Below are 14,281 nucleotides of genomic sequence, written 5' to 3'. Positions count from 1 at the left end.
AAAAAAAAAAAAAAAAAAAAAAAAAAAAAAAAAAAAAAAAAAACTTCACAAGGACCCGCCAAGGAAAGGCTAAACTTATCAATCTCCTACTTGGAGATCAGAAATAACTGACATAACAATGACTTTATACTGTCATTATTATTGTAGTAACGTATAAACCAAGTTTGTAGTATTTAAAATATCCAAGATTGATTATAGATCAAACAAACGGAAAACGAAACAAGATACAGGGTCAACCCTATCGTCTCATTTTGAACCATTAGGGTTGGTGCAAGGGACCATTTTTGTTTCTCTTTTTTTTTACCTATCGGATAAACAACGGTGAAGCAGAAAATAATGCAGCAGAATAAATTGATCTGATCTGATATGTTTCATACATGCGGAAGATAATTGAAAAAGCACTGCACGAATCTTCCGTTGCCTTAACCATATAAAAACCCCCTTATGTCTCTTGTTTTTATTTTTCCTTGTCAATTGATTCCTACCCTTTCTTTATTTTTAAAGTAAAAACCGAAGCCTTTTAAAACCACTTTCTCTCTCTCTCTTCTATTTATTATCATGAAGCTTTACTTTTCCGTTATCTGCTTGCTTGCCTTGATCTGGGCTGTTGCCTGTGTGCCATTATCGGAACCAGAAACCTCAACAGAGACACAAGACTCAAAATCTCCTCTTTCCTTTTTGAATGGTGCCAAAGCTGAAGAAATGGATGATATGCAAATAGCCAAGATGTATATTGCAGGAGGTGCTCATAAGAACAGTAACTCTGGTGATATCGTTTATCCCAAGAACAATCAGACTTGGCATGTCGGCCAGAAAGCCAAGGTGGTCTTTAGGAAAGCAAACTATGGGGTTAATGAAACTGTTTCTATCTTCTTCTTTGAAAAAACTCCTGTCTTGGCAGGTGGCCCAATCAGTAATCGAGTGTTCACATTCAAGGTTCCAGCCAGTGCTTATAGTGGACGTAATGCTACATCACTCCTTCTGGCAGTAAAGCGTAAGAACTTTTACTTACAATCTGTTGATTCTGTTGTTCTTCACGTAATTTAATTGTAAATAAAACTTGTATATATTATGTTTTATTTGTCGTCTATTGAAGCTTTACCCTGTTGATTTGGTCCAAAGCAGTATCCTTTTGTCGGTACAGCCCTCGTATTTTCTAAACTCTGAGTGCTTCATAAAATCATAGAAATGACTCCGTGGTATTTTGATAGCAATTGGAAATGCTTATATACTTGAAAATATTATTCATGTAAAATCCATTAATTTATCAGTTATTTTTTATTACACATACTTCATATGTCAACATTGAAGAAAAGATGTGGTCAATAGCAAGGACTATCCACAAATCGGCATTTACAAGACGCATTCATTAGGAGTGGCTGCAAACACATGGATTGTGATGCCAAAATAGACCAAACAAATAAAAAATATGTTCATTGACCCAGCAAGTCTGGCACTTTTGAAAAACGTTACTTTGACAAATAACACTGTTGCGGAAAGCATTACCGCTTCATCGGAACCTGTAACGGAGGTAACAATGGTTGGAACAAATATGCCTTCCAATCACATCATTGCCAGAATTGGAAGGAAGAAAGATGGGGGGTGGTCACTCGTCTTAATGCACTAAATTGGCTAAATCCCTATAGTTTTCCCATCTCAGAAGAAAAGCATAATGAAGAAATTAAAGGGGAAATAAAAAGACTTGTTTATAAAAAGACCCTTTACTATCTCATCTTTACCTTCCATTCCCAGCAAACGGGTGCTATCAGCATTTTACAAAGAGAGAGGTTCATGACCTGTCATTGACATGCGTCATATAAGACGTGAAAGATATAGTTTATTTATAGTATATGTGTGAGAGAATAACGAGAAAAAAAGAAAAAAGGGAAAATTAAAGTTCATAACCTACAAGAATATAACCAGGTTCTTGACCATGAACGGAAGGACTAACCATTTCGAATCCCAAGTACATGAAAGCACGAAGAACTGTACTTAGCGATTCTTTATACAGACGACGATCGATAGCTACGATCAAAGCGGTGCAACCTGTCTTCTCCTCAGCGAGTTCAATCAAATGGGTAATGCTATGAATATAAAGTTAGTATTTAGTCCAATTTGAGAAAAGTATACATGTACCATGATTGAAATTCACCATCCGCCCAGTTCAATATGCCTGCATTTGTACCTACAAATGGAGAACTAAGAAAGACAGTTTCATTATGAATAAAAGCTTCGCAAGTGAGGGTTTTGATTGATTTATTCACAGTAGATCCTGAAAGAGAAGTAGTAATGGATAAAATGTCATTTACTTGAGTATCAAATAAACTGGCTTGACCAAATACTTGAGTAATCATATCATTCTGACCTATATTTTTAGAAAGTTAGAATTACTCATTGATGATTTTTCTTTTTCTTTTTTTACCTCTCGTACGGGGATGAACGGTGACATGATCAACAGTAGCAGCAGCAGCAGTAGTAGCATTAGTAATGACTTCTTCCTTATCTTGGAAGCTTGAGACTGTTGAATTTGATGCTACTGATGATGATGATGATAAAGAGGAGGAGGAAGAGGAGGAAGAGGATGTTGATAAAGGTTGTAAAGGAATAGAAATTTCCTTTTTAGCTGGACTGGCGATAATCATGGACTTGTTTCACTACTATTACTATTACTACTACTACTACTACTACTACTACTACTGTTTATATTCCTTTTCTTGGAGGCCTTGGAAAAGATGGTGCTTGAAGCGTAAAGAAAGAGAACGGTGTTTTTATCCAGTGCTGTTACTCTTTTTCCTTGTAGGCGTTTTTTCTATATTGAATTTTTTTATTTTTAGTAATTTTTTAAATCATTTTGTTATTTAATGTATTACCACTTAAAACGCCTTTAAAACAGAAATGAAAAAGGGGGTTGGTCTTGTTTTGTTTAAAAAAGAAGTAAAAAGGTAAGAGGTATTTAATAAAGAAGCTTGTGAAGAGTGTTTAAAAATGGGCTGTTCTTTTTATATAAAAGAGGAACTAATTCTTTTCCGTGGTAAATAAAAGAAAAAGAGAGAAAAAGAAAAGAAAGAGAAAAACATTTTAAAAATGAAATCGGAGATTGAATTGTAAAGGAGATAAACAAGCCTGCGAGCCCTGTCAAAGCAAGATTGTCTTTTTCATATATTTTATTTGTACAAAGGATGAAGCAATATACATTCAATCATAGGGTTTATTTAAACTTAGAAACCAGGGGGTCTAATTGTTTGTTGTTGTTGTTGCTGTTGTTGTTGTTGAGGCATACCATATGCATTACCAGAGCCAAGCATCTGAATAAAATAAATATATCAGCGTGTGTTTAATGCAATTAAATACTCTTTACCTGTTGTGTTCCTTGTTGTTGCATTGCTTCCTTTTCATAAGCAATCAAGGCTTGTTCTTTTTCGATTTCCAAAGCCAAGGGTAAAACCAACAAGAACATAGAAGTCGTGATAACCCAAGCACTCTTTCCAACAAATGTAGCGCCTGTCTTTCCCCAGGATGTTAAAGTAGAAACGCTTGAAGAAATTCTGTTTCTGTGTTTAAGAGGGATAATATCCTTTAAAGCAGCAATTCTGTCTAAAAGGGATTCATCTTCATCGTCAAATTCGTCGTCAGAAAAGTCAGAGTAATCTTCTTCGCTTAAAACTTCGACTTGTTCATATTGATCAGCAGAAACTTCTTCTAATTTAACCATGTTTGCTTGTTAAAAAAAGTGAGAAAAGAAAAGAAAAAGAGAAAAAGACAAAAAATTTTTTTTAGTGTATGTGTGTCTGGAGGGTCCTTGTTCTCAGCTATATTTTATTTTCGTGTGTTTCATTTTATCTTTATTTTTTTTAAAAAAAAAACTCGTAGGATTTATGAATAATAATAGTATAACAAAGTATTGATAGTATTGACGTAAACGAACACATGGGGCTTAACGAGGTGTATTCTGGCGAGTGAATCCGTGTTACAATTGATTTGAGCCTTTCACTTTTTTCTTTCCGCGGGATGAGTAAAATATATAAAACCACACACACACACACATACACACACTTTTTTCCCTTTCTTTTTTTTTTTATTTTTCATTTTTAAACAAAATGAGACTTATTATCAGAAATGATTATGATGCTGTATCCGAGTGGGTTGGTAAGTTTATTGACTTTTTTTATTGTATGTAAAGCTCATCATCCTATTAGCTCACTATATCAAAGAACGTATCAATCAATTTGGACCTACTAAATCAAGACCATTCGTATTGGGTTTACCTACAGGATCATCACCACTGAGTACATATAAACGCCTAGTCGAATTCTATAAAGAAGGAAAACTCTCTTTCAAACACGTTGTTACCTTTAATATGGACGAATACGTGGGTATACCACGGTAAGTCGTATTATCATTTTGAATTTCACACCATCTAATATATGGGATGATATTCTTTAGTTCACATAAACAGTCTTATTATTCATTCATGTGGACAAACCTATTTCAACATATCGATATTCCACTAGAGAACATCAACTTTTTAAACGGTAATGCTCCTGATTTAGAAGCCGAATGCGCAAGATATGAAGCAGAGATAGCAAAGTATGGTGGCATTGAATTATTCATTGGTGGCATTGGTCCTGATGGCCACATTGCGTTTAACGAACCCGGTTCTTCATTAACCTCTCGGACCCGTGTCAAGACGTTGGCTTATGAAACCATTATTGCCAATGCAAGGTTTTTTGAAGGCGATATTACAAAAGTGCCAAAACTAGCATTAACTGTGGGTGTAGCGTAAGTTTATGTCTGGTAGCTATTGCTTGTTACTTATACTCTTCTCTCTCCTAGCACTGTCATGGATGCTCGTGAAGTCTGTATCATCATCACTGGTGCACACAGAAGGTGATAATAATGCATAAAAAAAAGGCAATATAGTGTAACTGAAACATGGTTCCATATAGTATTGCACTGGCAAAATGCGTAGAGGAAGGTATCAACCATATGTGGACAGTATCAGCCATACAAATGCACCCAAAGGGTCTTATTGTGTGTGATGAAGATGCTACATTAGAATTACATGTCAAGGTGTGTACATACATTATATCTATATAAACTGATCCTTACACCCATCGTATAGACCGTCAAATACTTCAAATCAATTGAACATGTTCATCAATCACTTATTGGACAAGAGAATTTAGGTTTACAGGGCGAGTTGCTGTCACCAAAGAAAATACAGCGTTCTGTTAGACTGACAAGAGAAATGATGGTAAGAAAGTTATTGAACGGTGAGCTCTCTCCCAATGATGAAGAAGAGGAAGATGAAGAATTAGAACTACCAAAAATCTATCCTTCAAGTTCAAAAAAGAGACGCATCGATAGCAGTAGTAGTAATAATATCAACAACAACAACAATTCCGTTGCTGGCAGCAGTAATAGCAGTACTAGTAGTAGAAGTAGCAGTAGTAGCAATAATAATAATAATAATAATAATAATAATAATAGCATGATCCAAGCTTCTGATTCATAAACCTATTTGTGCCATAGTCTATTATCCTTTCTCCTTAATTTGTATATTCTATATCCCCCTTTCTCTAATAAAGTCTACAGCATATACTAATGCCTTTCTTCTCCTCTTTTACTGCCTATAAACAATGTAATAATTATCTACTAATTAAGCAACATCTTTCATTTCTTTATAAGATCGTCAAGAATCATGGAGCTGCTACACGGATCTACAATTGAAAGGAGTAACAAGTTGGGAGTTGCCCAAGACAGACATGAGAAGCATGATTGGGGGCAGTTTAATAATAACAATACATTTATAGACAATGACACGCCTTGATGAACGTATTATAGGGAAGCATATTAGAAATGATATCATAAACAAAGGATTTTGCTTTTATCGCCGATTATCAAAAGTAACTAGCTTACACCATTTTAGGAATAAGGAATACTTTAATTGACTGTTCAAACAAACGCTTTCTTACCACCACTAATTCAGCGAGGTAATACAAGTATGGTACAGAGTTGCATAAATAGGTACACAAGATGTCTTTCAAGAAATCATCCTTTAAAAAAAAAGAAACAAAGAGAGAGGAGAACCGTGATTGCATATATGTTAGAATAAGAAGACAAAGGACACTTCTTATTTTTCATATAGCAAGTACTATTGAATCAAGTGTAGTAACACAACTGTAAGCCACATTTATACAGTATAAGCAAGCGTCATGAGCTTAATTACATTACGAAGAGTAGGCTATTATCCAAATGTAATAACCAGAACAATAACAACAGCTACCTTGGGTTTGTCTACTGCATTTATATAAAGAGACTGTTGCTTGTTTAAATATAACTTCTATTATTCATCCACTTTGTACTGAAAGGTTTAAGAATAAACATGAAGTATTAACCTGATTTTGGCGGACATTTATTATGTCAATTGGATATGCTCAACATAAGAGTGTGACAACATTTTGGTAAAATGTGTAGGTTATTTCCTACACGTATGCTTATTCTCATCACATATACTTTGGACACGAATTTCGATGTGCAGAGTGCTTGTTTCATTGGCATGTGAGAAAAGCGGTATACATGGATTCACAAAATACGTTTAATCTCAGATCCAATAATTTTACAACAAAGGGCCAGTCAACTCTGAAAACGCTGCACAATACATTGTGAGTCAGAACTGTTCAGAAAAAAAAAAAAAGCTTCATCCCGCAACGTTCAGCGTTTTTTTCCCTTTCTTTATTTACTCTGACAATGTCTTACTCTCGTACTATTATTACTGAAGGTACATCTTACACGTGCAGCCAATGCTGTTAATAACCAAAGATCCTATAGCCTTAAACGAACTTGATGATAAACGTATCAAGGGTATCAAACCTCTTATTCCTCCTCAAATCTTGATGGAAGATATTCCGCTTACACTCCAGGCAGCTCAAACTATCCTGGAAGGAAGAAGAAGTGCTGAAGCTGTCATTAAGGGTACAGACGATCGTCTCTTGGTCGTTGTAGGTCCTTGTTCTATTCACGACGTGAAGGCCGCAAAAGAATATGGTATAGTCGATCATGCTTGCATACTTTTCGTCTTTTTACTCATTTTTTAATCTGTGCAGCTGCTAAATTAATCGAATATGCAAAGGATGCAAAGGATGATCTCTTTATCATTATGCGTGTCTATTTTGAAAAACCAAGAACAACTGTAGGCTGGAAAGGTTTAATCAATGATCCCTTCATGAATAACAGGTAATTTCTATTCCAGATTACACAAGTGTCATTTGTTAACGTCTCTTTACAGTTATGAAATCAACAAAGGTCTTCGTATTGCTCGTCAATTACTGCTCGATCTTGTAAGGTTTACCTTTTCCTTAATGTATCTTTTAACTAATTTATTGTAGAACGAAATGGGCGTACCTACTGGCTGTGAATTCTTGGATACTGTAAGTTAAGCAGATCTCTAAACATGCTGATTTCTTAACCCTTTTTTTTCTTTTAGATCTCTCCTCAATACACCGGCGATCTGGTTTCTTGGGGCGCCATTGGCGCAAGAACAACCGAATCACAAATCCACCGTGAGCTGGCTTCGGGATTATCCTGTCCTGTAGGATTCAAAAATGGTAAACAGAAATCCGTTTGTTACACAACGTTCTTATCCTCTTTATTTTCAGGCACGGATGGCTCAAATGGTGTTGCTTACGACGCTATCCGAGCTGCAAGCAACGGTCACCACTTCTTGTCAGTAACCAAACAAGGTTTATCAGCAATTGTTCAAACAGAAGGCAACGATGCCTGTCATGTCATCCTTCGTGGTGGTAAGAGTGGAACCAATTATGATGCCGAGTCAATCAAGAAGACAGCACAAGAACTTCAGAAATTGAAACTCGCCCCTATCGTCATGGTGGATTGTAGTCATGGCAACTCAAACAAAGATCATAACCGTCAACCTGTAGTCGCACAGTCTATCGTAAGAAAGAATTGTATATTTATGTGTGAATGGCTCGTTAAAAAAATTTGCTTTAGGCTGATCAATTAGCACAACCTAGCGTGACAGGAGATAATATAGTGGGCGTCATGATTGAATCTAATTTGGTAGAAGGTAAAACCAATGAAAAAGTAGCACCAATGACCTTACTCATCCTCATCCTTTTAGGTCGTCAAGATATTCCTAGTGAAGGTCCTCACAGATTAAACTATGGTCAATCTATTACAGATGCATGCATCGGTTGGGAAGACACAGTGAGAACTCTGGATATCCTTCGTCAAGGTGTGCAAGCAAGACGTGCCGCAAGAGAACATTAAATTTTTGTTAATAAAAAAGCCACATCATTTTAGAGAGAAAATTTTTCATATGGCGGAGAATGATTCGTTAAGGGGAGCATAAAACAATTAAGCTTAAAGACAATTGTGCCTTTCTCTTTCTCTCTCTCTTTTTCATAAAAAATGTCTGTCGAATACGAAGGTGCCATTGGTATCGATTTGGGTACAACGTAAATATCGTTTCTTATATTGTAATTATGTGTTGCAAGGGATTCTAAACTGTATGCTTTAGTTATTCTTGTGTTGGTGTCTGGGAATCCGAACGTGTTGAAATCATTGCCAACGAGCAAGGTAACCGTACTACTCCCTCCTACGTCGCTTTCTCTGACAAAGAGCGTCTCGTTGGTGATGCTGCCAAGAACCAAGCTGCCATGAACCCCAAGAACACCGTTTTCGACGCCAAGCGTTTGATCGGTCGTCGTTTCGATGATGCCGATGTCAAGGCTGACATGAAGCACTGGCCCTTCACTGTTGTCGAACAAAACGAAAACCCCTTCGTTCAAGTTGAATTCGAAGGCGAAACCAAGACCTACTCTCCTCAAGGTAAGCTCATACTCTATCTGATTTCCCCTTCATGTATATTGACTTTGCTGTAGAAATTTCCTCCATGGTCTTGATCAAGATGAAGGAAATTGCCGAAGCTAAGCTCGGTAAGAAGGTCACCAAGGCCGTTGTCACTGTTCCTGCCTACTTCAATGACAGTAAGTTATTTTTTAATGGAGTTTTATTTTTTTTTTTGCGGGAACCAACCATATTTTTTCTTTTGTAAAAAGGTCAGCGTCAAGCCACTAAGGATGCCGGTACCATTGCTGGTCTCGATGTTCTCCGTATCATCAACGAACCTACTGCTGCTGGTAAGTTATAAATAACACAAGGATAACGAGATGCTCATACACCTTATAGCCATCGCTTACGGTTTGGATGCCAACGACAAGAAGGAACGCAACGTCCTCATCTACGATTTGGGTGGTGGAACCTTCGATGTCTCTCTCTTGACCATCTCTGGTGGTGTCTTTGCCGTCAAGGCCACCGCTGGTAACACTCACTTGGGTGGTGAAGATTTCGATAACGCTCTCGTCAACCACTTCGTTCAAGAAATCAAGCGCAAGCACAAGAAGGACATCTCCGGTGACGCCCGTGCCCTCCGTCGTCTCCGTTCTGCCTCCGAACGTGCTAAGCGTACCTTGTCTTCTTTGACCCAAACCACTGTCGAAGTTGACTCTCTCTTCGAAGGTGTTGACTTCCAATCCACCATCACTCGTGCCAAGTTTGAAGAAATCAACTCTACTGCTTTCGCCGGTACCGTTGAACCCGTTGAACGTGTCTTGAAGGATGCCAAGATTGACAAGAAGAATGTTGATGAAATCGTTCTCGTCGGCGGTTCTACCCGTATCCCCAAGATCCAATCTCTCCTCCAAGACCTCTTTGGCGGTAAGGAATTGAACAAGTCCATCAACCCTGATGAAGCTGTTGCCTACGGTGCTGCCGTTCAAGCCGCTGTTCTCACCAACCAAGCTGGTAACGAAAAGACTCAAGACCTCCTCTTGTTGGATGTTGTTCCTCTTTCTCTTGGTGTTGAAATGCAAGGTGGTATCATGGCTGTTGTCGTTCCTCGTAACTCTCCCATCCCTTGTCAAAAGTCTAAGGTCTTCACCACTGCTGCCGATAACCAAACCACTGTCACTTTCCCTGTCTACGAAGGCGAACGTTTGATGACCAAGGAAAACAACCTTCTCGGTGAATTCTCTCTCTCTGGTCTTATCCCTGCTCCTCGTGGTACTCCTGAGCTCCTCTGTACCTTCGATCTCGATGCCAACGGTATCTTGAAGGTCACTGCTCAAGACAAGACCACCGGTCGCAAGGCTGATGTCACCATCTCCAACTCCACTCGTCTCTCTGCTGCTGATATTGAACGTATGGTTCAAGATGCTGCCAAGAACGCTGATGCTGACAAGGAACGTGAAGCCGTTGTCCAAGCCAAGCAAGACCTCGAATCTTATGTCTACCAAGTCGAGAACAACATTGCTGATCCCAACGTCAACATGAAGCTCCGTCGTGCTGACCGTGAGGCTATTGAAACCGCTTTGGCCGAAGCCATGGAACTCATGGATATCTCTGCCGACGAAGCCAATGCTGATGACCTCAAGTCTGCTCAATCCAAGTTGAAGCGCGCTACCACTCGTGCTTTCGCTCACGTCTACTCTCAACGCCGTTAAATAACTTAGACAACATCTACATTCTCCAGCATTAGATATAAATGAACCTCTCTGTATTGGTTATTTTTGTAAAAAGTACTGATAAATAAAAAACTTAATCTACTGTTACATATGCAATTTTCAGAAATTATGTTCGCGTCCATTTTTTAATTACACACTTTATCTTTCTCTATTGTTTCCAACTTGACATCATCCTTTTTTTAAGAGATATACACTCTTTGCGGAAAGTAAATCCGCCTATGATCGAAAATAGATGCACTCAATGGTGAGAACAAATTCATGCTGTACGAAATGTAAACTTGTCGCCAAGAATATTTTCGTAGTATCAGCCTTGACATCCATGGATACACTGTATTTCCAAAAAATAATGAGACTGAATGTCGTGCTTTCCAAATTGAGATGTCGTATTGAAACCGTTGTAATGTTATCAGAGTAATAACAAATACAAAAAGAATATGGCTCACTATCCCATTTGATAGCAATATTAACAGGTGGGCTGTCTTGGAGTTGAAATTAACTTGATATTAGAAATAGCCCTCTTTAGTCTCTTTGTAAAAGTTTAGATCCTTTTTTCGGTTTTTCCATTATATCAAAAGAACATGGTCACGAAGCAGATTGCTCCTATTTGATATGATTTCTTTGTCCCAGATATCCGTTCCTAGAGCTTGTCCTTTTTTTGCTTCTTTACAGCAGTTATCAGATGTCCCTCTGAGTGTTCATGGTCCTTACTCTGACTCGCTTGTCCTGCCCTCTTTGCTCTCTGGCATGTACCTGGAGCTTTCTCCCAATTATCTCTTCTTGTGCTCTGGATTCTCTGTCTTCCGTTCCTTTTTTTTGTTTTTTTTTTTTGTTTTGTTTAAACAATCCTGGGTAGTTATCGCTACCTTCCCCAGAATGCACCTTGGTGGTAAGTAAAACTAATATTAGAATATATGCTCTAATATTAGCATACTTTTCTCTCTTTTTCTACGTATACTCATTATCTCTTTCTCTTTTGACATGATGTTATTTATTCAAACATATTTTTCTTCGTCGTCTTTTTACGTAAATAATTCTTTTATTGTACGACAATATTTTATGAAGATACAGTGAAGTTGTCAACACTAAAGGTTCATCATTCACTTATAAACTCTCTCTTTTCAATACAAGTAGTTAACATCAATAATTAATTTACTAATCATTCTTTGGCTTTTTGTTGTCTGAAATTTTATTTTATTATAATTTCTGAATAAAGTGTGTACAGATGATCTAACCAATGATTTCTTCAGTCTCTTCAATGACTTCTTCAACCCATTCCTCAATAACTTCAGTTCTGTCTTCATCAGCCAATTTGACTTGCTTACCGAGCGCATTACGTTCTTCATCGAGTGTGCGCTCGACATTCTTTCTCCATGCGTACCATTCTTCAAATGCCTTTTTACGTTCAGCACGAAGCTTAGCAGCAGTAGCATCACCCATGGCAAGATCTTCTTCATCAAACTGCTTAGAGTATTGACGAAGATTCTTCTTGATTTTCTTCTTTTGTTCTTCAGACAACAAGCTTTCAGGACGAGGTCTCCAGAGCAACTGCTTAAAGTTTTCAATGTTTTGCTTGAACAATTGTTGTCCCTTGAAATCCCAGATACAGAAACCGTGATCGGCAGAGTTGCGCCACATGCTAGATCCAGTAACAACGTAGCGACCGGTAGGATCCCACTCAACGTCACTGACACCATAGTGTTCCTGAGTAGACAGTAACTGCACAGAAGCACCAGGGTTCTTCTTGTCCTTCTTGTCGGTCGTAAGGGGCTCAAAGTCAAGATCGTAGAACTCGAGATCGGCATTGCTTACGGAACGCAGAGTGGCCAGGACGATATTGTGACCCTTGGGTGACCAGAAGAGGTAGTTGGCCGTCTTCTTTTCGAGTGTTTTCATCAATCTGAAGCCAGAAGCGCTCTTCTTGGACTTGTCGAGATAGAAGAACTTGACGTCGGTCTTGATCGTGGCGGGTGCTTGGCCGTGAGCAGGTGTAGCGCCAAAGTTAGGATCACTGGTGGTGATGACAGCGAAACGATCACCATAGGGCTCCCAGGCAAATGCGATCATTGGGTCCTTGAGGTCGATCGTTTCCACAGGAACACCCTTTTGATTGACATCAAAGATTTCAATGTTTGCAAAAGTAGACTTCTTGGTCTTTGTATGACGGTCTGCCTTGACAGCCAAGTAATGACCTTGATTCTGCCAATAGAGTTTACATTCTGAGACATTGAACAAAGTCTTGGTAGCTATGGTTTCCTTGGAGGGAATGCCCATCAGGTTGACACGGGCAGGCTGGTTACCGGATTCAGGGATCCAGAAGGCCAACACTTCTTCCTTTTGGTAGATCTTGAGGTCTGAGGCATCGCCCTTGGCAGGTGACCATTCGAAATCAACAATACCAGGTACCTTGATACTCTTCTTTCCGACCAAGCCCATGGAAGGCGCTTCATAGACAGATAATTGTTGACCAGGAACGACACGAGCAAAGTATTTTTCAGAAGCAGACCACTTAAACATCGGCCAGCGAACGGTCTTTTGCTCTTCGGAGGTTTGAACAAGAGGGAAGGTACGTAACAAGTTACCCGTCTTGACATCCCAGATGATGATTTGGTTGCCTTCATCGTATTCACTGAAGGGATGTTGATTCTCGGGTAATTTAGCTAAGCTGATAGGTTCGTTGGACCAAGTGACAAGGTAGCGCTCATTAGGAGAGAAATCGATCAACTTGACACCAGGATGGACGAAACGAACAATCTTGTTCCAGGAAGGACCACCCCAGAGGGCAATGCCTTGAGTGTGGAAAGTGGCAAGGTAAGAACCCTTAGGTGACCATTGAACATATGTTTCTGTCCAGTTCTACTCATCACGTTAATCATCTATTTATAAGCAAATATAGTAACTTACAGCTCTAGTGTAGACATGTTCTGGTGGATCGCTCTTTCTGTTCCAAAATACAGATACATCATCGCCTTTATACATGACAAATTGGTCGCGAGCCAATGGGTCCATCAAGTAACTCTTCAAGTGCTCTTTAGGAGTGAAAGGTTCGATTTCAGGTTCAATATATTCTTCATTCATGTCGCTATACTTTTCAACATCGGTGAACTTGTTGACACTAAGAGTAATAGTCCTTGTCATTTTATAGCCATCCAACTTTTTTACTGCAGCATGAGCAGATTCTGCTGAAACAAAGTCAATAAAGAGATAACTATGAATAGGAGGGTAAGACTTTTTGTTGTTACTTTGGTTTTGTTTTCTTTACCCTGAGCTAGTCTTTTCTCCTTCATCATTAGGTGTCATGGGCATCCAAACGCCATTTTCTTTGATTTCACCTGCTTCTTTTGTAAAGAGCTTACTAATGACACTGATGAATTTTGCCTCTTTTGCTTCATTAACAATGGGAGCACCATCGACGACGACAATAGTGTCAAAGTCGGTTTCCATGGGAACATGATGCTTTTCATAAATATCATCAAAGTTGATGTCTTCTTCTCTTTCTGGAAGATTGTTCAAGTCGAAACCGGGCATTGTATCTATATATAAAGAGAAGAAACTAGGAAAAGGAAAAAAATCTGATTTTTGAAGGACGCAAGCCACAGAAAATTAAGCTTTTCGAAATTTAAATATCTTGTATAGTCAATATGCAGCGTATATATGTCTAGTGTTCATGAAAGATAAGCACAAGAAAGGACGATAGATGTCATCAGAAAAAGGGTCAATATAGAGGAATAAGTCTTCCA

General features: G+C 38.5%; 8 protein-coding genes across 8 annotated transcripts; 5 read left to right on the top strand and 3 right to left on the bottom strand.

Annotated features, from left to right (window-relative positions):
* Positions 1-558: 558 nt before the first annotated feature.
* Positions 559-1,047, top strand: RHIMIDRAFT_240824 (uncharacterized protein; the record flags this gene model as incomplete). Its single annotated transcript, XM_023609458.1, has 1 exon — positions 559-1,047. One exon carries the CDS (start codon positions 559-561, stop codon positions 1,045-1,047), a length of 489 nt encoding a protein of 162 aa, XP_023463027.1.
* An 801-nt stretch (positions 1,048-1,848) lies between these two features.
* Positions 1,849-3,028, bottom strand: RHIMIDRAFT_50588 (uncharacterized protein). Its single transcript, XM_023615337.1, has 4 exons — positions 2,871-3,028; positions 2,423-2,809; positions 2,137-2,365; positions 1,849-2,084 (listed from the first exon to the last, which is right to left on the bottom strand). The coding sequence occupies exons 2-4, from the start codon at positions 2,640-2,642 to the stop codon at positions 1,892-1,894; spliced, it is 642 nt and encodes a 213-aa protein (XP_023463026.1). The 5' UTR covers positions 2,643-2,809; positions 2,871-3,028; the 3' UTR covers positions 1,849-1,891.
* Positions 3,029-3,218: 190 nt separating this feature from the next.
* RHIMIDRAFT_240822 (mitochondrial import translocase, subunit Tom22) lies at positions 3,219-3,712 on the bottom strand (the record flags this gene model as incomplete). The annotated part of the gene is made up of 2 exons (XM_023609457.1): positions 3,219-3,305; positions 3,359-3,712. The coding sequence occupies 2 exons, from the start codon at positions 3,710-3,712 to the stop codon at positions 3,219-3,221; spliced, it is 441 nt and encodes a 146-aa protein (XP_023463025.1).
* A 153-nt stretch (positions 3,713-3,865) lies between these two features.
* On the top strand, positions 3,866-5,214 carry RHIMIDRAFT_50582 (glucosamine-6-phosphate deaminase 1). The gene is made up of 5 exons (XM_023615336.1): positions 3,866-4,146; positions 4,197-4,383; positions 4,444-4,779; positions 4,834-4,887; positions 4,947-5,214. Exons 1-5 carry the CDS (start codon positions 4,098-4,100, stop codon positions 5,095-5,097), a joined length of 777 nt encoding a protein of 258 aa, XP_023463024.1. The 5' UTR covers positions 3,866-4,097; the 3' UTR covers positions 5,098-5,214.
* RHIMIDRAFT_50575 (uncharacterized protein) lies at positions 5,080-5,608 on the top strand. Its single transcript, XM_023615335.1, has one exon. The coding sequence runs from the start codon at positions 5,249-5,251 to the stop codon at positions 5,513-5,515; it is 267 nt and encodes an 88-aa protein (XP_023463023.1). The 5' UTR covers positions 5,080-5,248; the 3' UTR covers positions 5,516-5,608.
* Positions 5,609-6,711: 1,103 nt separating this feature from the next.
* RHIMIDRAFT_263498 (3-deoxy-7-phosphoheptulonate synthase) lies at positions 6,712-8,477 on the top strand. The gene is made up of 9 exons (XM_023611678.1): positions 6,712-6,781; positions 6,832-7,047; positions 7,107-7,236; positions 7,289-7,340; positions 7,389-7,430; positions 7,487-7,607; positions 7,659-7,954; positions 8,011-8,086; positions 8,141-8,477. Exons 1-9 carry the CDS (start codon positions 6,751-6,753, stop codon positions 8,287-8,289), a joined length of 1,113 nt encoding a protein of 370 aa, XP_023463022.1. The 5' UTR covers positions 6,712-6,750; the 3' UTR covers positions 8,290-8,477.
* RHIMIDRAFT_206831 (heat shock cognate protein 70) lies at positions 8,431-10,523 on the top strand (the record flags this gene model as incomplete). The annotated part of the gene is made up of 5 exons (XM_023606939.1): positions 8,431-8,477; positions 8,540-8,850; positions 8,904-9,008; positions 9,081-9,161; positions 9,211-10,523. 5 exons carry the CDS (start codon positions 8,431-8,433, stop codon positions 10,521-10,523), a joined length of 1,857 nt encoding a protein of 618 aa, XP_023463021.1.
* Positions 10,524-11,652: 1,129 nt separating this feature from the next.
* RHIMIDRAFT_230087 (eukaryotic translation initiation factor 3 subunit B) lies at positions 11,653-14,162 on the bottom strand. The gene is made up of 3 exons (XM_023607662.1): positions 13,804-14,162; positions 13,446-13,749; positions 11,653-13,397 (listed from the first exon to the last, which is right to left on the bottom strand). The coding sequence occupies exons 1-3, from the start codon at positions 14,067-14,069 to the stop codon at positions 11,772-11,774; spliced, it is 2,196 nt and encodes a 731-aa protein (XP_023463020.1). The 5' UTR covers positions 14,070-14,162; the 3' UTR covers positions 11,653-11,771.
* Between the last annotated feature and the right edge of the window lie 119 nt (positions 14,163-14,281).

The sequence above is a fragment of the Rhizopus microsporus genome, assembly GCF_002708625.1.
Source record: "Rhizopus microsporus ATCC 52813 unplaced genomic scaffold scaffold_18, whole genome shotgun sequence".
Classification (NCBI taxonomy): domain Eukaryota; kingdom Fungi; phylum Mucoromycota; class Mucoromycetes; order Mucorales; family Rhizopodaceae; genus Rhizopus; species Rhizopus microsporus.
This window is presented reverse-complemented; position numbering and strand designations above follow the sequence as displayed.

Excerpts from the sequence above, each read along its gene's own strand:
- RHIMIDRAFT_50582 (XM_023615336.1), top strand. The coding sequence starts at position 4,098 with ATGAGACTTATTATCAGAAATGATTATGATGCTGTATCCGAGTGGGTT. Across the intron at positions 4,384-4,443 it reads GAATACGTGGGTATACCACG|TTCACATAAACAGTCTTATT; the intron begins GTAAGTCGTATT and ends GATATTCTTTAG. Across the intron at positions 4,888-4,946 it reads ATCACTGGTGCACACAGAAG|TATTGCACTGGCAAAATGCG; the intron begins GTGATAATAATG and ends GGTTCCATATAG.
- RHIMIDRAFT_50575 (XM_023615335.1), top strand. The coding sequence starts at position 5,249 with ATGATGGTAAGAAAGTTATTGAACGGTGAGCTCTCTCCCAATGATGAA.
- RHIMIDRAFT_50588 (XM_023615337.1), bottom strand. The coding sequence starts at position 2,642 with ATGATTATCGCCAGTCCAGCTAAAAAGGAAATTTCTATTCCTTTACAA. Across the intron at positions 2,366-2,422 it reads CGTTCATCCCCGTACGAGAG|GTCAGAATGATATGATTACT; the intron begins GTAAAAAAAGAA and ends CTAAAAATATAG. Across the intron at positions 2,085-2,136 it reads GATGGTGAATTTCAATCATG|CATTACCCATTTGATTGAAC; the intron begins GTACATGTATAC and ends TTATATTCATAG.
- RHIMIDRAFT_230087 (XM_023607662.1), bottom strand. The coding sequence starts at position 14,069 with ATGCCCGGTTTCGACTTGAACAATCTTCCAGAAAGAGAAGAAGACATC. Across the intron at positions 13,750-13,803 it reads GGAGAAAAGACTAGCTCAGG|TTATCTCTTTATTGACTTTG; the intron begins GTAAAGAAAACA and ends TCCTATTCATAG. Across the intron at positions 13,398-13,445 it reads AACATGTCTACACTAGAGCT|AACTGGACAGAAACATATGT; the intron begins GTAAGTTACTAT and ends CGTGATGAGTAG.
- RHIMIDRAFT_263498 (XM_023611678.1), top strand. The coding sequence starts at position 6,751 with ATGTCTTACTCTCGTACTATTATTACTGAAG. Across the intron at positions 6,782-6,831 it reads TCGTACTATTATTACTGAAG|CCTTAAACGAACTTGATGAT; the intron begins GTACATCTTACA and ends AAGATCCTATAG. Across the intron at positions 7,431-7,486 it reads GCTGTGAATTCTTGGATACT|ATCTCTCCTCAATACACCGG; the intron begins GTAAGTTAAGCA and ends TTTTTCTTTTAG.